This window comes from Peromyscus californicus, unplaced genomic scaffold (assembly GCF_007827085.1).
Source record: "Peromyscus californicus insignis strain IS unplaced genomic scaffold, ASM782708v3 Scaffold_9__1_contigs__length_137607984, whole genome shotgun sequence".
NCBI lineage: Eukaryota > Metazoa > Chordata > Mammalia > Rodentia > Cricetidae > Peromyscus > Peromyscus californicus.
The window spans coordinates 124,162,317-124,185,646 of record NW_026294617.1 but is presented as its reverse complement, the minus strand read 5'-3'; the positions used below and the strand labels follow the sequence as shown (position 1 = coordinate 124,185,646).

At 39.1% G+C, this 23,330-nt stretch overlaps 1 protein-coding gene across 3 annotated transcripts in view; it reads left to right on the top strand.

Annotated features, from left to right (window-relative positions):
- The window catches only part of Prkacb (protein kinase cAMP-activated catalytic subunit beta), a 95,749-nt gene that overhangs the window by 55,781 nt on the left and 16,638 nt on the right, over window positions 1-23,330 (top strand). For all 3 annotated transcript variants that reach the window (XM_052730032.1, XM_052730033.1, XM_052730034.1), the window contains exons 2-8: window positions 6,782-6,843; window positions 8,845-8,973; window positions 12,873-12,971; window positions 13,976-14,058; window positions 17,576-17,702; window positions 18,832-18,927; window positions 21,950-22,072. In XM_052730032.1, coding sequence (XP_052585992.1) covers window positions 6,782-6,843; window positions 8,845-8,973; window positions 12,873-12,971; window positions 13,976-14,058; window positions 17,576-17,702; window positions 18,832-18,927; window positions 21,950-22,072 — 719 coding nt within the window. The remainder of the gene's footprint in view (window positions 1-6,781; window positions 6,844-8,844; window positions 8,974-12,872; window positions 12,972-13,975; window positions 14,059-17,575; window positions 17,703-18,831; window positions 18,928-21,949; window positions 22,073-23,330) is intronic.

Here is a 23,330-nt window from a genome sequence, read left to right as displayed (position 1 = left end):
AGAGTCATTGTGTGGATCACCATTTACCATTGATGACAAGGAGAAATGAAAACCATATATGCCTCTGAGTCTCAAAATGCATAAAACAAAACTGGCCTATTTGGGAGAAATTATAAAATATAAAATTTATAGATTATATAGAGATTTCTTACCTAGTAATCACAATAAATATAAAGAATGATTATAAAATTGATTCTATACTTAAGCATATTCAACAAATTCCAAAGACTTGAGATATATTTATTTATTTACTTACTTACTTGTAGTCTTGGACATGAAGTAATTGAGTTCAGACAATAAAGGCTCATTCATAAACACAAATGTGTTTGCTTATGGATTTACAAAATTCCGATAACTCATGGACCAAGAAGTAACTTGAATAAATTAAAATTTAACTATATATTGATATTTATGGAGTGTGACTGAAGTGGATTTTGAGATACATTTTAAGATAGATTGTGAAGTGTTCAGGAGAAGAGCTACAGAAGCAACCGAGTTTGTGCCAATCCAGCGTAGGTAAAGAGCACAGGAGAAGGAAGTGACAGACATGAGTGAAAGGCAGTAGAACAGAAATGCAGAGAAGAGCTACATCTTCCGATGGGAAGCAGTCTTGCTTATTTAATTTACATCCCAACTGAAGTGTCCCCTCCCACCTCAACCCCTTTCTTCATACCTTTGTTCATACCCACGCCAGGCCTCCTGTGGGTATGAACAAAGCATGGCATATCAAGTTGTGGTAGGACTAAGCTCCTCCCCTTGTATTTAAGTTGGGCAAGGCAATCCAGTATGAGGAGTAGATTCCCAAGAGCCAGCCAAAACATCAGGGACAGCCCCTGCTGATGGAAAGCAGTTTTAAAGAAGAGATTAAAACTATACCCATTTATTTAAGCCGAGATTGTGGATTCTAAGATCACAGTGAGAGTCTCTTGAATTTTCTGTGTAAACAACCGTACATCCCTGTGCATAAGGAGAGTTCTGGCCTTAACCTTCTCCTTGCCTCACTGTTATAACTAACAGTGCAATGGTATACAGAAGCAGTGGGAGTGGGAGCCTTTCCCCTGTTGTCACTGAAGAAAGGATGCTCCCAGGTTCATTCTCCTTGCTTTCTCTCAAAGACATTGGACAAGTGAATTTCATGCCTTTTATACAAGATCACCTCGGCCTGGAGTGTCTTCTCTTCCAACCTCGCCTGTCAGAGCATCTCTGTCCTTGGAGATTGAGGGCAGATGTCTCCTCTACGGTGCTTCACCTCTGTCCAAGAACCTCTGGCAAACTCTATAACAGTCCTGGATTTTTTTTCCAAGACAGGGTTTCTCTGTCTAACAGACCTGGCTGTCTTGGAACTCGCTCTATAGACCAGGCTGGCCTCGAACTCACAGAGATTAACCTGCCTCTTCCTCTGCCTCCTGAGTGCTAGAGTCAAAGGAGTGAGCCATCACGCCCAGCTAACACTTGTAATGTTAAGGAAAATTAACATGAAACAAATTTTGGCGTCAAATAGTAGTTGTTAGTTTTATTTCTTCATACTTTAAAGTGTATTATTTGAATATGTACAAATAAATGAGTTCTTGCATTAACTTTTTTTTTTTTTGGTTTTTCGAGACAGGGTTTCTCTGTGTAGCTTTGCGCCTTTCCTGGAACTCACTTGGTAGTCCAGGCTGGCCTCGAACTCACAGAGATCCGCCTGGCTCTGCCTCCCGAGTGCTGGGATTAAAGGCGTGCGCCACCACCGCCCGGCCTAACTTTTTATTTCTACAAATGTTGTAGAAATGTGTTTTAGAAAATATATAGACATGACTTTATTCTAACACACTACTTTATGAGTGTATTTTAATCATCATTTATTTTATTTTTTTGTACACAAGCTTCCTCTTCTTCAGACATACCTGGTAGGCAACTCCTTTTTAATAAAACAAATGTTTACTTTAAAACTTTCTGTTCAGTTGTTTGTAAATTTTTATTATTCTCATAGTTTGATTTTATTATTTTGGCTTAATAAAAATTTTTGTAAGGAATGAATTAATTTTATGTTGGATTTTTGTAAGATCACACAGGTATTGTAGTCTTTGTATGATATTTTATAGATAATAAATAGAACACCATGAAACAGAGAAGGTTGTAGTCAAGACCAGAAGACATGAATGTGGATCACTTAAGATTATCAAGGTTGATGAGTGGCTTTTGTAAAGATACAGTGTTACAAATTTGAGTGAAACAATATTGTAGTTGTAGTTTGTCCAGGAAGTGTATATTCTGTTGGTTCTGTTTTCTAATATATTTGGACTGAAAGTGGTTCTTTCGTTGTACAAGGTGTGATGGGGGAGATAAGATGCATCTACTTAGAGACTCCAGAGTTCAACATCTATAGCAGTATTGTTGCATTTTCAGTAATAAATCTACACATTCTGCACATGAGGTGCTCTTGATAACATCTGGCAGTTAGACCGTGGCATAGTGTGACTCACAGTGTGTCACAATAGATAAGCAGCTATCAAGTCTATCTAACAACGCCTTGTGGATTTGTTCAGTGTCGCCACTGAAACATTCTTGTTCATTGTAGAGCTATGTGAATTGCATGAGTAAAATGATTCCATACTTAAAGTTTTAGTTAAATTTCCTCTTTAAAATGAGCTTTCATCTGACTTTCAAGTTGTGGCTTGCTTTCAAGTAATGTACAAAAACATCAGTGTGGGAGAAAAGAATGATAAGAAATGAGTATATTTTTCTGTATTTGTGGAAATGCATGATTTTCCTTGGTTATGATAAAAGATAAATTAGATATGAATCTTTAGATTCACAAGTATAGGATAGATAGAATATTTTCTTTAATTTTGCCAAGTACAAAATAGACTAGATATTATAACTGTAATTCTTGCTTGATAATTGTTTTATTATATGTAATTTTATTATATTAAAGTTAAACCCTGCCTTTTTGATTAGACAGAAAAGAGGAGGTACTGTGGGATGTTCTGTATCCTGTGAATGTGTTGCTCTGATTGGTTGATAAATAAAACACTGATTGGCCAGTAGCCAGGCAAGAAGTATAGGTGGGACAAGGGGATGAGGAGAATTCTGGGAAGAGGAAGACTGAGTCAGGAGACACCAGCCTGCAGTCCAGGGAGTAGCATATAATGGCACAAGGTAAAGCCACGGAACACGTGGCAACATATAGATGAACAGAAACGGGCTGAGTTTAAGTGGAAGGGCTAGTCCATAGTAAGCCTGAGCTAATGGCCGAGCAGTTTTAACTAATATAAGCGTCTGTGTGTTCACTTGGGGGCGTGAGTAGGAGAGATTTGTCCTGACCTCCAGCCGGCTGGGACACAGGAAATTTTCCAGCTACAGACTTGCTTTCAAGTAATGTACAGAAACATCAGTGTGGGAGGAAAGAGTGTAAGAAATGAGTATATTTTTTCTGTATTTGTGGAAATGCATGAGACCTGTCTCTTGTTGCGTCTTTCTTCATCCCTTGGAAAGGTGAACAATGAGAACAAACCTTGGGTGAACATATAGATTCCTTTAGTATGCTCTTCTAGAGTGTAACACGATAGACTCTAGATGACAAAAATTGAAGAGAAAATCATTTCATTTGGGTAATAAGTAAAATTGTAAATGAATAAATTGAGGTTTCCTTGTGCTCTTTTCTACCTAGTTTGCTCCATTATTAAACGCTACAGAACAAAATACACTTGCAGAAAACCCTTCCTTGAAGTGTTTTCCTAAGGGTAGTTGTTAAACACTGTTTGAAGCTTTGCTGAAGGTTCCTGTGATGGATCACACAGCTAGAGCTGCTAGTCTTGTTATGTACCAGGTTCCAAAAACTATCAGCCTATTGCTCTGGTTTGAATGGTTAAATTTCTGTATGGATTATATAGTGCACAGAAGAAAACTGAAGACTGAGAACCTCACAGTCCGTGCTCTATGACACGTTGGATTGAGTGGGGTACAGTGTGTGAGTCTGCCCGGCTCCCCACCTCTCGTTTTGTTACCTATTAATATGTCAGCGGGTAGCAGTGGTGGAAATACCCAAGAAAAACAGTTAGAACTTAAATCCACCCATATCTGAAAATAATAAAATCCATGACAAATACATGCAGTTCTGGATTTTTTATTGCTTAAAGATATAAAATATTTTATTTTGTCATTTTTAATTTGTAATATAAATATGTATATATGTATATGGCAGCTGTTTTATCAAGAGCTGATTATATTTGTCTTTGCATCTAAATAGTGCACATACATGCTAGCAATTCCATATTTGTACATATTGTATATGACAAAAGCATGTTTCAGGAACAGAGTCTTCTTCATGGTATTATTTAATGATGTTATAACTAATGCATCCCTAATTCCAAAGGGAAATGCCTTTCTATGTTAAAATGTTACTGAAACTTACTATTTTTAATCAGTGTGTATTGTACATATTGATAATGGTTTTCCCACACAACTTTTCTAAGCTGTTTGCTTCCTCCATTATGACTTGTCAGTGAACTCAAAATACTGATGAATGCGGGGAATATTTCCAATCACTTCTATTATCAGATTAGCAAGAATACTGAGTAGCATCAGAGGTCTTTCTCCTAGCTCATCACCAAGAAAGGAGAAGTGGTTTTCCAGCTCTGATCTTTGTCCTGTACTCCCACTGCTCCTGCTGACCGATCAGTGCCTGTTTACCTTCAGATCTGCTCACTGTAACATGACAGGAGCTAGGGCAGGACACTCGAGGGCCTCTCTCTTTCTCCAGTTCTCTCCTTTCTCCAGTCTGTCTGAACTCAAGCAGGAATCTGGAGAGTTTACACCATAACTTGCACAAGTTCTATATATAAATGAGAACTAAAATATTTTTCAGAAGAAATTAGAGATGTATTTTCAGAATCACCAGTGTGGTTTCTCAGAAGTCACAGTTGTATGTTCCAACTTATTTTGTTTTTAATTTAACTTACAGCCATCATTTCCAAGTCATGGTCATGTGCAGACATCTCTATTCCATGCAAAAATAAAATAAATAAATAAATCTTACTTATAAAACCAGCTTTCCTGAGCCTCGGATGAAGCTCAGTGGAGAGCACCTGCCAGTTACATGTTCCTGGTTGGAGTCCTGGAGCGTGCACAACAAACCACCCCTCAGTGCAGCCAGTGTATTCACTTCCCGAAGATCATACTGTATCCCAAACCAGGATCCAAAACCTCTTGACTTTTCCAGTCCTGGAATGAGTTAGGTCCCATGCTGATAATTAGGTGTAACAGTTGACTTACTGTTGTGGTACATGAGGATCCTAATTTGAAAGTTAATTTTCTCTAATTTTTTAAAATAGATATTTTGGAAATACTGTATAATACAATTCTTGAAACCTAATAAAGTAATATTCCCAGAAATGCATAAGCCAGTGTTCTTTTTAAACAACCACCTACCATTGATGCTTGTCATCATCGTATTGAAATGGCAAAACAGAATGCCAAGCACCATTTTGGATTTTGCTGGGCTGCAGGTATACTATAGAAAAAGTGAGAAAGAATAATGCGTACCACAAGATGCCTCAGGTTCCCACTGCTTATTCTAAATCTGTTTTTTCATTTTGGTTTTTATTATGATAGTTTTGTTGTTTGCTTGAGACAGAGTCCTCTCCTTGTAGACTAGATTTGCCTGGGACTCACTGTGTAGCTCAGGCTGGTCTGAACATACTACAGTGCACCTGCCTCAGCCTTCCACATGCTGGGATTGTAGACCCAATCAACCGTGTCTAGCATAACTGTGGCTTTAGTCCAGGCCATTCATTGTTTCTAGAGTCTTCCCCAGCATCTTTCAGTCCTGCTCTAGCCTTTGCTCCATTGAGTCAGACAGGGAAATATCAGGAATCTATTGAACAAAGAGAAATAGTAAAGGGATCTTGTATGATCCAATTGTATTTTCATTTTTCACAGAAAACATAAGACTATATCAAAATTTTTAAAAACGTTTACGATTATTTGTTTCTAAAACATAGACATTTGTTTTAAAAACAAAAGCCCTTGTTAGTAGATTTGTGGGAGGAGTGTATAAACAGGGCATACTCTGAAGTGACTCATCTTTAGTTAACAAATTTAACAATATAAACCACAGTGCTGTACAAATACAGCTATTACTAACCATTATGTTAACACCAGCTTTTGTTTGGCTTTATTTTCATGTAAATTTTAAATGAGACATTCAGATAATTTTCGATACAAGTTCAGAGCTAGTTTTTAAGTAGTTTGGATTGTTAGTGGTGTTTTGTTCCATTTGGGTTTTATGGGTTTGTGGATCCTGTAGCTGTTAGTCTGTGCCTTCTCCTTTGCTCTCCGCTGGTAGAGACCACAGATCTAAAGCACAAATCCTGTATCAGGAACTGCCCTTCACCACAGCCAGTTGTTCTCGAAACCCATAGACCAAGATATGTAAATATCCTCTGCTTGTGTTTCAGACTCCGTTAATACCACTTCCAGCTTATTAACACTCACGATTTTGTCCTGGATTGATATCTTATAAACGACTTTCAGATATGTTTCCTGGGACATGGGTGTTATTAGGTTTGAAGTTAGGAGAGTAGTCCCTATGTAGAGTAGTATTTGAGGCTCTTAGAAGTTGGAGACACTCAGTAGCTCCCTGGGCATCACATTGATGGACACACTTGTCCTTGCTTGTCCTGCAGTTGCTCACATAAAGATATATAGCCATATAACCACATGTCATATGTCCTTTTTAACATGATACAAACATTCTTACCAGACACCATCTATTTTCTTTTTCTTTTTTTTTTTCCAGTGAAAGAATTTCTAGCCAAAGCCAAAGAAGACTTTCTGAGGAAATGGGAGAACCCTCCCCCGGTAAGGAAACTGTTTTCTATGATTGACAATACCTGTGTTAAGTGAAATCACAATTCTTGCTTACTTATGCTACTCCAGAAAGCTTAGTTTTTAAGTGTTATTAGTAAACATATACTATGGTGGAAATTCCATCCTAATGCTATGATGTCATTTATTAATTGATAATCTTTTTTTTTTTTTTTTTTTTTTTTTGGTTTTTCGAGACAGGGTTTCTCTGTGTAGCTTTGCGCCTTTCCTGGAACTCACTTTGGAGACCAGGCTGGCCTCGAACTCACAGAGATCCGCCTGGCTCTGCCTCCCGAGTGCTGGGATTAAAGGCGTGCGCCACCACCGCCCGGCTCGATAATCTTATAGATAGATACTTCCATTGAAGAAGCTACCCACTTCTTATAGAATCCCTAAAGGGCAGATAGGTGATGGTTGTTGTCTTGTTTCTTGGCACAGTCCTGGGAATTGAACAGAGGGTCTCTCGTATCCTAGGCAAGTTCTTTACCACCAAGCTGTATGCCAAGACTGTTGCTAAGTTTTGATACTAATTCCAAATTGCATGATATAAGCTCAATATTTTCTGAAATACTAATTTTTAGTTACACAAGTTGTCACATGAAATATTAGAAAGGGGGCAAGGGAGAAGGCATTCTTTTATTATATGAAGAAAAGCAATGATCAAACATAAAGAGATGTCCTGTTGTACACTATTTGTTTCCACTAATTGAGGATGGCTATATTAACCATTACAACCCACCTGTGTCAGTAAAATAAAAAGTTAGTTGTAAAACCACAATGATAATTAATCAGAATTATGAAGACTGTTTCTTCTTTGAGTTCCCACAAATGTGAAATGAACAATGTCATAACAATTTGATAAGCAAGATTTACTGTTATTTTCCTTCTGTAATGACGCAACTAGAAACTAGGCTGTATCTCTAAAGCAACATCTCCTTTGCTGTTGAGACTCAGTTCTGTGGTGCACTCCTGCAACTGTCCAGATCTGTCACTGTAGACGAGCCGTACCACATCAGGTTTGCTCAAGCTAAACACTGCAGATGGAGCCTTGAAAATCCTTTTCCGAGGTTTTCATGAGTGTCTTCATAATGAAACTATTAAATAGATGGGTCAGCAGTTTATTACTTGTTGCTAGCATGTAATTTGTTCCTGGTAATTTTTGTTTTATTGTGGCAGCAACAAATTGAATGGATTGATGCCTCTAATTCTTTGCTTCTGTGCACTAGTCACAGCCAAACAAAGATGTTTGCTTATAACAAAACAGCTATTCAAGGAGGAGAAGGATCTGGTTATTGTTCTGAGACTTTAGCTTTGCTTCTTTGTGGAATGAAGACTCCTCTCCTTCCTGATGTCGGTGATGCTAGGTTATTACAGCATCAGGAGAAAGCCTGGGGCTGCACAGTTCGGAGGATATTGCCTGGTTCTCTGGCTCTTCCCTCAGGCTGTTATCTAGCTTTACAGCTGTTCTATAGTTCACTGGCTCTTATTTCTGTGGCTGATGTCTGGTTGTTGGGCTAGCGTCTAGTTCTGTAACTACATATAAAGACATAAAGAATACCACTTTCCCTGAGGCGTGAAAACTGATCTCTCAGTTTGCATTTTTATACAACTATTTCCAGTGTTCTGTGACCATATACATTGTTTGACTGTGGGTTTGTAATTCTTAAAATGTACAAGTAGTTCATTAGCTGTGTTAGGAAATCACAGTGGAATTGAAATATGTCCATTTATGTTTTAGTCAAGGCTTTTATTTACTTCATTATTTTTATACTCCATTTTACAAAATTATTCTCTTATTATTGGACTTTTGTTATTTAAAGGAGAATATAGAATGAATAACCTGAAATATGAAGAGTGTGTATATGTGTTATTTCTACATGGATAAGCTACAAATTAAATTATCCACTACGATTATATGACACTGAGTGATCATAATTGTAGTCCTGTGGGAATTTCTAATTTAAAAGTTTATTGGGTTTTTTTATGCTTGTATAGAGTAATGCCGGCCTTGAAGATTTTGAAAGGAAAAAAACTCTCGGCACGGGCTCTTTTGGAAGAGTCATGCTGGTGAAGCACAAAGCCACCGAGCAGTACTACGCCATGAAGATCCTGGACAAGCAGAAGGTAAGTGTCCTGTGCCTAGTGGCTCTTCTGGAAAACAGTTGGCGGGGACGCTGCTGCTGACAGCGCAGATGACACTGGAGCTTGCTGTTTGCATGTTATTATGTGACTGTGACTTCCTGTGACTATGTGATGTGTGGTCCCTGGAGGCTTTAGTATTGGGAACATGACATTGCTGTGTCCATTGAGAACACATATCATGCCCTAACAAAATAGAGACTTCCATGTGTGCAGAGCAAGCACCTCTTACACTGCATCCACAGACAGGTGAACAGAAACGTGGTGACTTCAGTTCATGTCCCATTTTAGTTTAGAGCAGAAGCTTCCATGCTTGACATGACTGGGTTTGGTCAATGTAAACTATCACTTAAGTCATGGAAAAACTATAAAGCCTATGTTCTGTATAAAACAACTTATAATTGTTTCTCTATCAATAGAATAAACCAGGGTATCTGAAGTATTTAGTACATTAAATAGTAAGCATTTTTTGTTTGCCTGGCAATCACTAACAATTTAAGGAAAGACGTGGGTAGATATTGCTCCGTGTTACTTAGTTGTTAGCTGACAGAGACTGGCTTCTTGGTCTCCTGGGATCCAGGTAGGAAACTGGTGGCAGCATCGTGGGGCAGTAGCAGGAGACAGATGGGATGGAGTAACTGTCCTGTGGTACCATATTGCCAGGGGACAGATGTGGCAAGGTAACTTGCTCTTAGTAGGCTCCTAATAAAGAAGCTGGATTTGTAACTCTACATTACCTAATAGCCACATTTTAAGAAATAAAAAGTAGTTGAAATTAATTTTGAAGTCTAATTTATTTAATAGCCCAGTGTTTAGTGCTCAACAAATATAAAATTATTGTGGTTCATACTAAGTCTTCAAAATCTGTTTTACATTTTACATTTCGATTAGCCACATTTTAAATGTGAAATAACCACACTTTGGGCACCATAGCATCAGTCTGTTCCAACCTTCATTTTACTGGAAACCCAGTAAATCTTTCACACGAGAAGGAGATAATGGCTTAAGTGCCTCTGAAATTAAAGATACTAATACATGCTTTTATTTGAACATCTCTGGCAGCTGCCCTCATTCACGATTTTCTAACCATTCTTCTTGAAGCAATAGTATCACTAACTTCCTTCCTGTTGATTCTAACATCCCCTGCCTCTCACTGCTCTTACTGTGTGTTTCTGCCAAGGGTCACTAGTCTGATAACCACATCGCCAACTCCAGTGGACTCTGCTCCTCTTATTTGGCTTTCTTTTTTTTTTTTTTTTTTGTTGGAGCGTGTGACTGGGATAGCCTTCTCTCCTAACATGGCCATGCCTCAAGCGTCTGAAAATCCCACTCTTTTGACCCTGCCCTACTTCCGTGGATCTTTCTTTTGTTTCTTTCCTGTTTCATTTTGTTTCTCCATGATCTTTAAGGACTGCTTGTCTCTAAGCTCTAGGCTCTGGCTCACTCACTCTCTCACTTACCTTCCAACCCACCCCCATTGGTTCTTTCAGATTTTCTCCACATAGGTTCTTATCCACCAACCTCGACTCTTTCTTGGGCTTTGTGTTCCTGTGCTGTACGATCTGAGCATGGAGCTTTTCCACATCATTTAGTTCCTGTCTTCATTCGGTAGATGAGGTTAATGAATCTGGAAGGGGGTTAGCAACTCACCTGCTCATGCTGGCAACAAAAAGACAAAGGCTTCGCTTTCCCCTTGTGTTTGTAAACCTGCCATTACAGTGTTTATTAAATGCTGTCAGGATAGCTTCTAAGATTATGTCATCTTTCTGAAGAACTTAGGAAGCTATTTACTTAAAAAATATTGAGAAGATGGTGATATTTACCATCTTAAAATATTTGGAAAGGCATTTTTAGCTTCCTGTTAAGTAAATTACCAAGGTGGCTACCTCATGGTAAGTCATGGTAATGGATATTTCACAGAAGAATAACTTAGAGTTTGATGTACTTTCTGTTACTGCAGAATACTGGGTGTTGACAAATTGGAGTGAAAGATGGTGTATTCTGATTTCTTTTTGTTTAATTTGCTTGAAGTAAATAATAAAATAGCAGACCATAATAACTCTTTTTGTCAGTAAGTTCATACAATCATTCCGTTAGGTCAGCTTAGCCTCCCCAGTCTTAGTGTACAAGGCTGGGGGAATCAGTATGGAAATTAAAGAGATCACATTACTATAGTGTATCAGATATTGTCTGGATAGATATAAACATGAGCACAGGCAAGCACATATGTACACATGTGCAAATATATGTATATGCACATGTACACACAAGTAACAGCTCTGCGCCTGTTCTATCAGTGAGTCTTCACAACTCCCTTTTAAGCTAACCATCTCAATTTCTCCAGTGTCTGACAATTAGTAAGTTAAGCTGATATGTTGGCCGAGGTTTATCTGATTTCTGTGCCTGTGCCTTATTCCTTATACATTTTCCCTTCAAAACGCACCTTGTCCCCAGGATCTTTTCTTCCAGTCCCTTCTTTGATGCTCAGTAACACCATGATTTCCATGACGCCAGACTTCGACTTCTACTCTTCTTCCTCTAACCACAGCTTTCTTACTGTCCCATAGCATTTCTCTGACTCATCTGAAAGGTTTTGACATTTATTAAAGGAAGACAGAGTTCAGCTTGTCCCTCCTCCTTCCTAACCTGTCAGAATTGAGTCTCTTTCCCCATGCTGTCCGTACATGGTCCATACCTGCGTCTCTGGCTTGAAGCTGACTCTGAAAAGGATACAGTGATTTCCGGGGGGTGAGGGGCTCTACAGACTATCTCGTTTATTACTTACTCCTCTACTGTTTTACTGGAGAGCCAGCTGGCGATCTGCCAGTGCTTTTACACCAATGTATTTAAGCTAACATACATATTAAAAGTAAATAAAAATTTTATATGAATTTTGAAGATAAATGTGATTTATTGTAATAATTTTTCACTACCTGATTCTATAACTAGTTAATACGTGGACAGTAATGACCAAACAGCTTCATTGTATGGACTTTAAAGAGTTGAAATAGCATTCCAAAAAGCCCAAAGCTACTTGAAAGTCTAGGCTGGAACACAGATCTTGTGATTCCCAGATTCTTTGTGCGGTAGCGTCCACTCCCATTCTTACAGAGGGTGTCAGTCTCTGTGTGGTGTCAGGACCCTCTTCTTCAAGTCCAGGCGACCTCTGGCCAGGAAGAAATCCCCTGCCACTGATATACTCATTCATTCTGTCCACCTCCCTAAGACCATCTGTTGTATGGCCAATCTGGAGTGTTTGATGAATCCCAAGTAGTGTTTGTTATAAAGATCATATTTCTTCCATATTCTGATCTATGGCTATGTAAATTGAATTTTTAGATTTTAACTATTTCTTCAAGTACAGTTTGAACAGCTTATCTTCTTTTGCCCATGGTTACTTTTGCAGTTTTTTACTTTTCCTTCATCTTTAATTTCCTGCTACTGACTGAGGTGATAAGTGATTTGATCATGTCATTAGCAGCAAACATTTTCACATAGTAACTTTTAAAGCAGTCTTACAGGTCTATTTTCGTTCCCATTTAACTTTTGTTTCTTAACTTGATTTATAGCTGACTTTTTTGGGAGGGGCAGTAGTATCTCACTGTGTAGCCTAGGCTAGCCTTGAACTTATGGTAGTCTTAATATTGGGATAATGGACATGCATCACTGCAACTGGAACACTGACCTTCTGAAGACCAAGGCTAGGATTCTCTGTTAGACTGTAAATGTTCGACTCTTATCAGCCTGGTTGATTAATTTGTTTATTGAAGTCTAGTAATTCTGCTTATCCATTATAAGTATTATATGGAAGACTTTTCCTTTAAAATGATAATAGCTTTTAAAATTGTCTGAATACACTAAAGGGTGTCTGGTTTCACTTGTAGGTGGTTAAGCTGAAGCAGATAGAGCATACTTTGAATGAGAAACGAATACTGCAGGCGGTGGAGTTTCCGTTTCTTGTCCGGCTGGAGTATTCTTTTAAGGTTAGTTGCACTGCTGTCTAAGGAAGATATTTTCAATCAAATATGTGCCTTTTGACATATGAAACTGTAATAGAATTCTAGTTGAATGATAAAACTAGACAATGAAAATGAACAGAAAAGAAATGCCATTAGGTGTTTTGTAATTAGTCCATTGTGCTCATTGTGTTCGTGAGCTTTGGGGGCATCGCAGCATTGGGGGAGTTCTGCTTCTCCTGGAGCAGCTGTTGATGATGATCTGTGTGATTTTTCATGGGAAGGCAACAAAACCAGATATTACAGTGATGCAGAAACAAACATCTTACTAGTCAGTCTCACACTCCATTCAAATGAAGATACTGAACACACTTTCTACATCATTGAAACCCTTCCTGTTATGACCTGGATGTTTTTCTTCACCTAGTAATTTCTATTCTGGACTTTGGTGGGTTTGGTTTTTTGCTATTGTTATTTTGCAACAGGGAGGGCAGCCTCTGTGCAGTGCTCATGAGTCAGGTAAAGTGAAAAGGTTGATCCTGGTTCTTTGGAATGATGGATAGCTTGACATCTCTGCACTGCTGAATCGTAGGCAGTATTTTGGGTTTGCTTAGTCTTTTGTTTTGTAAATCTAATAAAGCCCTATATACTTAAAATATTAAAACCATCCATCTTGCAAATGTAAGATGTCAATATTCTTATTAGCTTTTCCAAATTGTTTTTTAACTTTGTTATTCCTTTGCATGTACTTTGCTCATCTGTCATTGCTACAGTAGTCCATTGTTCAGAAGGTAAATGTCCTCTGCAAGAGCAGGAACAGCCAAAGTCTTGGGCTTCCTTGTGACTGGAATACTAAGGGAGTAGAGATGGGTGTGGAAAAGCCAGAGCACGTTTTATTTAGTATCTTTCCCCTCAGTTTTTTTGGTCTGTCAATGGACTTGACTTTGCCCTTTCTAATTTAACATGGTGTCATCTCAAAATGTTTTTTATCCAGATTTTACAATTGGTACTTATTTGTTATTTGTTCATAGGATAATTCTAATTTATACATGGTTATGGAATATGTCCCCGGGGGTGAAATGTTTTCTCATCTAAGAAGAATTGGAAGGTTCAGGTAACTGCTGTTCCTGTCTTCTTTCCTTGAGTCTTCACTTGCTTGTGTTTACTTTAAATCAGAATACACTTGATCTCATTAACCCCTATTTTATCCATAGAAAGTATTAGGTAGAAACAATAGGAGGCCATACCATATATGAGCTTTAAAACCAAATGAGAACACTATGAAACCAATTTAAATATTCTACCACTGGTAAGTATTATGAGATGGTTTGAAGAATTTCCCAAAAAATACAAATATTAAATTTCAAAATACCAGCATGTATTGACCAAATAATAGTATTTGAGACATAATTACAATATATGCCATGTGATTTAATTATTTAATGACAGTATCATTTATTGGAGAAATTTGAATAAAAGTGAATATGAGGAAGGAGATGTAAAAATAATAGTGATAAGGCACTCAGGAGGCAGAGGCAGATGAATCTATGAGTTCGAGGCCAGCCTAGTCTACAGAGTGAGTTTCAGGACAGCCAGGGCTACACAGAGGAACCCTGTCTCCAAAAAACATAAATAAATGTTGTATCCTGATATATTATAAAGTCTTTTATAATATAATTAAAGCTTTTTTATGTTGAGTTTCTTAAATATATACACAATTTAAGGGGTTTGCCATGTACTAGGTTATTGCTAACACAGCTTTTTGGGAGTGTACAAGGCTCATAGCTACTAGTATACATTAGTAATCCTTCATAAAACAAATCTAAAATTAAGACCATAACCAGTTTCACTCAGTATTCAGAATTCAGTTAAAACCTAAGTTTGAGTTCCCTTTGGACTGATGACTCATAATAGGATGATTACAGAGTTGGGTTATCACAGGAGAATAACAGATAGGCAGCCAATCTTTGTTTGAGTTGCCTGAGGCCTAAGCCAAGGTTTCATTTATTGACCATTAGTGTAAGGTGAACCTAATATTTATAGAGACTGTGTAATGAAAAGTGGCTTCTGTTTGTTTTTGATAATTTCCTTTTACTTCCTGTTTCATCTCTTTCCTATCCCCCTGTCTAAGTAGGCCCAGAGTCCTCATGTTCCTTTCTACATATCCCATGCTTACACTAAAATGTCTTACCCAAACCTGTCCTCAAACACATTGCTTCCTTTTCTGCAACCACTTATGTCTTTGACTGCAGCTACCCACATCTGTTCCTTTAACACCCCACATAATGCTGTAAAGAAAGCAAGTTGATTGAAATAATTCAGTGGGATGTTTTCTTTCCTGAACTCTCACAGTTGCTGTATGTGATCTCTGAGACCCAAGGAATGCCAGAGGATTTAAGTAATTGCTCAGTGTGGCTTTTCATCAGTCTAGTCGATCACTTGAATCTTAACTTCACTGATGTCTACACTAAAGCTGCTTTACTTTTAGATTACAGATCGATATACTCTCTATTACTTCTCTCAAACGTTAGCTTGTGTAAACAATTAAATGGGATACTAAGCAGATCTCATATTTACACACGAGGAGAAAAATATAAAGGGCCTTCCAGATGAAATTCTCATAGCTTCTGAGGTTACATGCCCTCAAACCAGGAGGAGTCTCCTATATCTACTCCAGAGCCTCCCTCATTCTTTACTACAGTGTTTGGACCTGGCTGAAACTGAAGGGGATTATAAAATATGCTGCTAAGAGTGGTTTATCATCTTCCTGAAGTCAACAGTACTTACTGAGCTCCTGAAGTGAATGAGGCGTGGACCTGGGGAATGTGATGATGGCCATAAAGAGCAGCATGTGTCCAATTCTTTCTAGATAGTTTTGGTTCTGGCCATCCATTGAGGGAAATCATATTAATAGTTGAGGTTGTTCATCAGAGACACAAATTTGAAAGTTGTTAAAGTCAAGCAAATTAGCAAATGTTGCTGGAGTTTTCCTGCCTGGCCCACAGTCAGGGCAAATCTCTCTCACCCGCCAGTCCCAAGCCGCTCAAACCCGATCAAGTAAACACAGAGACTTATATTGGTTACAAACTGTATGGCCGTGGCAGGCTTCTTGCTAACTGTTCTTACAGCTTAAATTAATCCATTTCTATTAATCTATACCTTGCCACGTGGCTTGTGGCTTACCGGTACTTTACATCTTCCTTGTCCTGATGGCGGCTGGCAGTGTCTCCCTATCTCAGCCTTCCACTTCCCAGCTCTATTCTCCTCCTGTTAGTCCCGCCTATACTTCCTGCCTGGCCACTGCCAATCAGTGATTTATTCATTGACCAATCAGCAACACATTTGACATACAGACCATCCCACAGCAAGCAACCATTCAATGAATATACTAAAAAAGTAACTAGAAACTCAGATTAGAAATTGGTACACCATTTTCAAATAATACTAAGATTGTAGTGTGAAAATTACACCAATTTGTCAAAGTTAGAGCAGTTTGTAGATATATGGCCTATGTATAAGAACCTTACCTGGTTTTTACAAACATATAGATTGTATGTGTGTGACTATAAACATATCTAGTACAAGATTTGGAAATTCACTTGACAAGATGGCCTGTGGATTTCTAGATGTGATTGTGTGTGCTCCTCTTAATCTGTACTTTTGTATTATGCCTTTTCTCTGGTGAGTGTATGTCAGCCATTTTTGTAGCAGGAACTACTTCAGAATAGGTGAAACAATTTTCCTCTTCAGATGAATACAATTAGGAGATTCTATATAATGAAATTCTTTTTGTTTGTTTGTTTGTTTGTTTTTTGTTTTGGTTTTTTGAGACAGGGTTTCTCTATGTAGTTTTGGTGCCTGTCCTGGATCTCACTCTGTAGACCAGGCTGGCCTCGAACTCACAGAGATCCGCCTACCTCTGCCTCCTAAGTGCTGGAATTAAAGGCCTGAGCCACCACCACCTGGCTATAATGAAATTCTTTAGGCCCTTGAAATGTCTGAGAAAGTAAATGAAGCCTATGAGCTGGTAACTGTAGTGGTGGCTCTTATAGACTGTAGAATGGGAACATTTGCTTTTCCATCCCTCTCAGGCTAGCTGTAATTATAATGGCATCACCAACTCCATGTGGGCAGTGATGATTTGCAATAAGATGACCATTTTTTTGTTTGTTTGTTTTTTTGTTTTTGTTTTTGTTTTTCGAGACAGGGTTTCTCTGTGTAGCTTTGCGCCTTTCCTGGAACTCGCTTTGGAGACCAGGCTGGCCTGGAACTCACAGAGATCCACCTGGCTCTGCCTCCCAAGTGCTGGGATTAAAGGCATGCGCCACCACCGCCCGGCAAGATGACCATTTTAAGGTTATATTTTCCTCAGTATGAAGTAAGATCTGAGTGTATCCTGTATTTACAATTATATAAAGGAAGTATGTCCCGTAAATGTACAGCAATGTTATTTGAAGGCATACATATTTGTAAAATGATGAGTTAGTTCTTCACCAACATTTGAGTGAAAGACACCTCGCCCCAAAAGCCTCCACTCCATTCGAATTTAGCGTACAATCTACTAGCATTGGTAGCATTTAGTGAGCATTCATTACCGTTTTACAGAAAGCCATGGTTTTTCTCTTTTCCAGTGAACCCCATGCTCGTTTCTATGCAGCTCAGATTGTGCTAACGTTTGAGTACCTCCACTCCCTTGACCTCATCTACAGAGATCTCAAGCCTGAAAACCTCTTAATTGACCACCAGGGTTACATCCAGGTAGGATTTGAGTAGATTGCATGTGCATATTTGGGAAGCACTGGGAACAGCCTCATACAGTTTGCCTCAGTTGTCAATGTTTGATAGTTTTTTTGTTGTTCAGGGGAAAAAAATTGTCTCTATCTAAAATGCTTAATAAAGTATTCATAATTCTGCCACTGTGGAGAAGTAATGATCACGTCATGGAGGAGCCTGTTTATATCTCCTAAAATCAGAGTCCTGCAGAAAGAAAGAGGGATAGCTAAGCGTGGGGGTAGTAATGCACGCCAGGAAGCCCATATGTACAGACAGGTTGAGCAGCTCAGTCAGAAAATCCAGATAAAGAAGACTGCGATGCGAAGCCCTCCGCAGGTGACTGCATGCGCACTGAAGACAGGGTTTGGCTGAAGACAGGGTTTGGAGCCCTTCCGGCGGGGACTCTGAGGTGCTCAGAAAGATGAGGTTTTGTGTCTGGACTCTCACCAGCACCTCACTGGACATTTGGAAATATTAAAAAACCTGGAAAAACGCAAACCCTTTTGGTCCCCAGTATTTTGGATAAGGGATACACAACCTGTATTGCCTCTTTTAATACTACCCTGTGAATTATAAATACTCTTGTTGTCATGATTCTAAAACGAATAAGACTCAGTCATGGCCAGGTACACAGCCAGAAATGGAAGAATTAGAATTTTAACCCAGACAGTTGAGTTCCGAGTCCAGGCCTTTTTACCACTCACATCTGTTGCAGGATGAGACCTAACTGCAGAATGCAGTTGGTGGCTGTGTCTCCTCCAGTTCTTTCAATAGCACCGGCCCACGGCCGGAAACACGTTGGACTTGAGGGATATTTTCATCAGCGCTTACTTTGTAGTAAAACTGTTGCTTTTACCCTTCATTTTCACTTTTTAAATTACATACATCTAGAACCTGTCACCCTAGATTTGTTTATTTGTTTTGAGAAGGGTTTCTAGCTTCACTGCTCTGATCTTCATTCACTAAATAGTCGCCTTCATGAGTTTCTGTCAATCACATTGACTCTTTTTTCATGGTATTTATTTTAAATCTGAAATTTTAACTTTGAATTTCAGTATAGATCCTCTCTTCTCTGTCCAGTGATCACTTTACATGATCCTGTTTCCTGTTATAGGTCACAGACTTCGGGTTCGCCAAAAGAGTCAAGGGCAGGACTTGGACATTGTGTGGCACCCCAGAGTACCTGGCCCCAGAGATCATCCTCAGCAAGGTACTGGGTGCTGTTGGCATACACAGAGGCAGAGCTCTGTGGACTTCTGATAAAACAATTCCTTGGCAGGAGCTGGAGGTCTTTTATGTTACGAATTTAAGTCTACCAGTGCGTGATTCCTAGACAGCAGTCCATCTAGAGCTTATCATAGACTTCTAATTTGTGTTAGTTTTAACTCTGGGTCCTAGAGAAGCAGAGGAATGACCTAACCTTCAGACCCTAGTTTTCTGCTTTTTTTTTTTTTTTTGGTTTTTCGAGACAGGGTTTCTCTGTGTAGCTTTGCACCTTTCCTGGAACTCACTTGGTAGCCCAGGCTGGCCTCGAACTCACAGAGATCCGCCTGGCTCTGCCTCCCGAGTGCTGGGATTAAAGGCGTGTGCCACCACCGCCCGGCCAGACCCTAGTTTTGAAGCCCCCAGTTAGGACCCTTCCCTAGCAGGCCAGTGCAGGAGGCTTTTTCCGGGTTCCTCCAAGACAGGTCAGCTGTCAGTTCTTCGTTTCAACTCACCACCTAAGTGAAGGGAATGCTGTTTCTAATTTTAGTTTAATAGTGGTGATACAGCGGTTAAACCCTGCTAGCCCTGCTGAAGCCTGGCCTACTTCCAAGTGGCAGACCGTGGGGATAGTACATTTACATTTATTGTAACAAATGTAGCCACACTTAAAGGAATTTTTCCATTTTTCCCTTTCTTCTCTGCATGGAGAAAGTGTGAAAAGACTGGGCCCAGAAAGACTGGGCCCAGAAAGACTGAACCCAGAAAGACTGAACCCAGAAAGACTGAACCCAGAAAGACTGAGCCCAGAAAGACTGGGCCCAGAAAGACTGGGCCCAGAAAGACTGAACCTAGAAAGACTGAGCCCAGAAAGACTGAACCCAGAAAGACTGAACCCAGAAAGACTGGGCCCAGAAAGACTGAACCCAGAAAGACTGGGCCCAGAAAGACTGAACCCAGAAAGACTGAACCCAGAAAGACTGGGCCCAGAAAGACTGAGCCCAGAAAGGAACAGGTGAGGAGAGAGCGGCCCAGGCCTAAAGGACGCCAGAGGCGACGTGAAGTCAAGTGAAGAGTTAAGAACAGCCTCCTGGCTCTCGTTCCTAAGTTTGCCTCTTAGTCTCCCACAGTCTAATTCATCTTGAAAAATTAAATATCGTTGCTGGTAACTTCACACATCTCTCCCTTTCATGCACTCACAAATAATACGACCACAAAATAAGTGTGAGAACTTATACAGGTAACATAGTAGAGTAAACTGTGAAATGCTCATTGCACAAAATTTGGAGATTATAGGAAAATGAAGAAACACCAAAATCCTGTAATCCTACCACCCCCAAGGCAGTCTTTAAGGAAAGGCGTTTTGTGTGTTTTTCTAAGCATGTGTCCTAGTTGAAATCATGGTGAATGTATAGTTTGTGTGTGGATTTTTTACACTAACACACATGGACATGTGTGCAAATGTACCATAAAGTAGTCACTCTTCTGTTGTTGACTATTTACAGACTTGTTGTTTGGTTGTTTGCAGAGTTTTCTGAGATTTTGTATGTAGTAGAGTTGTTCTGTATTTTCAGAAGAGGAATTGCTGAGTCAGAGGGTATGAATGTGTTTAAGCCTCTTGATAGACTTTTCCAAGTTGCTTTCTGAAAAGATTGCAGCATTTTATACACTTACCAGGAGTAGTATGTGGTAGTACCTGTTTTACCACATTCTTTCCAGGACTTAAGAATATTTGCTAATTTAAAAAACAATAAATGATATCTCATTGTTTTATTTGATTATGAGTTATATTTTTTAAATATGTAATTACCTCCTAGTATTTCTTTGTATATGTATATGTTAAATTTCAAGTATATATCCTTGCCTGTTACCTATGTATAGTGTTTTACTTAATGATTTTTTAAATTCTCTGTCCAGAGAGTGTTACCTTGTAGCTGAGGGATGTGTTTACTGTAAACACTCCACAAAATGTAAAACAGAAGTGAAAGTGAGCACTTGATCCCATTCCTTTTAGGAAGGTGTCGTCCCACTTATAACAGATCTCCTTTCAAATATATAATCAGAGGAAAGAAGGAAGTCTCCCTGTTGTATTATATTTTACCTGATGTACTTTACCTGATGATTAGAAAGCTAAATGATTTGGAAAGCTAGCTCCTTGACAAACCGGTAGAACATGGGCTTGTTGTTTTTCCCCACATAATCTTTAGTTGATGCAGACCATGACTGATAGCAAACTTCAGACATTATCAATAGGTATCCTCTTACAAAGTGTTCTGCTTGATATAAAAAATACCAGATGAAATAGATCAGAACCTTTGAGTTGTATTGGGCTTACGATGTACCCTTAAACATGCCTTTTCTTTTGATATGCTGCTCACAAACCCTCTGCATGTGTTTTCCTTCCTGTGCCTTCAGGAGAGGAGACACAGACACACAAAGAGCAAACTTCACATATACTTCAGTGTTAATACTGGTCAGAGGGCATCTAAATGTTAAGTTTTCAAAAGATACTGAAGTAGACATGATTATCTCAAGTATTTTCACCTTTCCAGATCCAAGAATACAGGCTGCTCTGAAGTCAGCTTCATCATTTATTGTTCCCATAATCCAAGTGTGTCTTAGAATTGCTCATCTTTCTGCTCTGCTATTACAAACCTAGTGCATAGGTCCTGGCCTAGGATGGGCCTCCAGAGGTAATCTGGTCTACTTCCCTTTCTGCTATTGAAATGCAGCAAACGTCTCCCACTGGAACAGAAGAGGTTTCACTGTCAGTGTTATTCTCAGTGATTTTAGGAATAAAATTTAATAGTCCTTCCCATTATCAGACTCCAGTATCTAGAAATTGTTGGCTTCATTTAATTAAACCTGTCCTGGTAGGTTTTGTTCATTTCTGATATCCATTTTTCACAGCTGCTAACAACTGCTGCAACCGTGTTCGTACATCTCCCGATCATTTGGAAAGTACTTGTCTCCTCTGTCTGCCCCGGGTAACTTATGTGGTGATTAGCCCTGCTGCTCCTTTGTTTCAGGGCTACAATAAGGCGGTGGACTGGTGGGCCTTGGGAGTGCTGATCTATGAGATGGCTGCTGGCTACCCCCCATTCTTTGCAGACCAACCCATTCAGATTTATGAGAAGATCGTTTCTGGAAAGGTAAGTGGTAGGTCTAATTCTTCCATTCTTCCTCATTATCTGTGTGTAGTTTCAAGGTGGCGGACTAGAACCATAGCATGTTGTCAGACTATGCCTTAAACCGGGGGACTAGAAATACTCAGTACTGCTGCTCTAGATGATGAGCTGCTCTACAAACACGTCAACAAGGTAATATACGGCAGCTACCATTTTCAGAATGTTGGTTTTGTTGATTAAAAAAACAGTGTGATATTCCTGTAAATCAGAATTATGATCTCCTGTGGATTAGTACTTAGAAAGCAGTTTTAGGAACTGGTTTTATGTAACTATTGGAAAAACAGACTTCTTATTTGAATTCCATCAAAATTAGAAGTAAAAATAAAATGGATGGCCTTTTCCAAGAATTCACAGAATTGATTTTAACAGAATTGCTTATGCTTAATGTGATTATAATTGAGACTTCTAGCAAATAGGAAATAACAATTATTCTTGACCATGAGTGGACTGAGCATGTTACACTGTAGTAAATTACTCCATAAACTCTACCTTTGCATTTTCAGTCTCTAGTTTTTCTTTCAAGTGTCTTGCTTAGTCAGTCACTCTCACCTTAGCTCATGCTTGAGAGCTTTCCTGAAATTGCAACTGTCGATCTCAGTAGAGAAGAAAAGTGCAGCTCTTGAACTTTGGGAGCTAGAGAGATAGCTTGGCAGGGAAAGGTGTCTTCTCTAAGCCTGGGACTCCCACGAGAAAGGAGTCAGCTCCTGCAGATTGTCCTCCAAGCAGCACCCATGCGCCCCTCCCCACATATAACTTGCTATTAATCTTTAAACATTCACAGGAGGAGGCTTTCTGTGCATTGCAGTGGCAGTGTGTAAGGAAGGGACCTTGCCCTTCTTGCTCATATTGCTTATACCACATCCTTTACCTTGTCCTTCTGTTTTTGTGAAGAATGGACCATAGAATGGACTGTTGGCTTTAAGTAACATTGTCTTGAGAAGGATGCACTTATGTTTTTGGTTGTTGTGCATTATGACCTTCTTAGGTAGAGATAAGTCTAACCGCCTATAGACTTGAAGGAGCTAGAAGTGAAGTTCTCCATTTATTTCTACCTCAACCAGATTCATACTCTGGATTTTTGTTAAGCTGAGTTCAGCATCCATGAATTTAAATTTTATAGTGTTAAATATTCATAAGGTACCATGAATATCCAATAACATAATAATTTAGCCTTTATGCTAGGACTCAGATTTATAAACAGTTACTTATAAGTGTCTTTCCC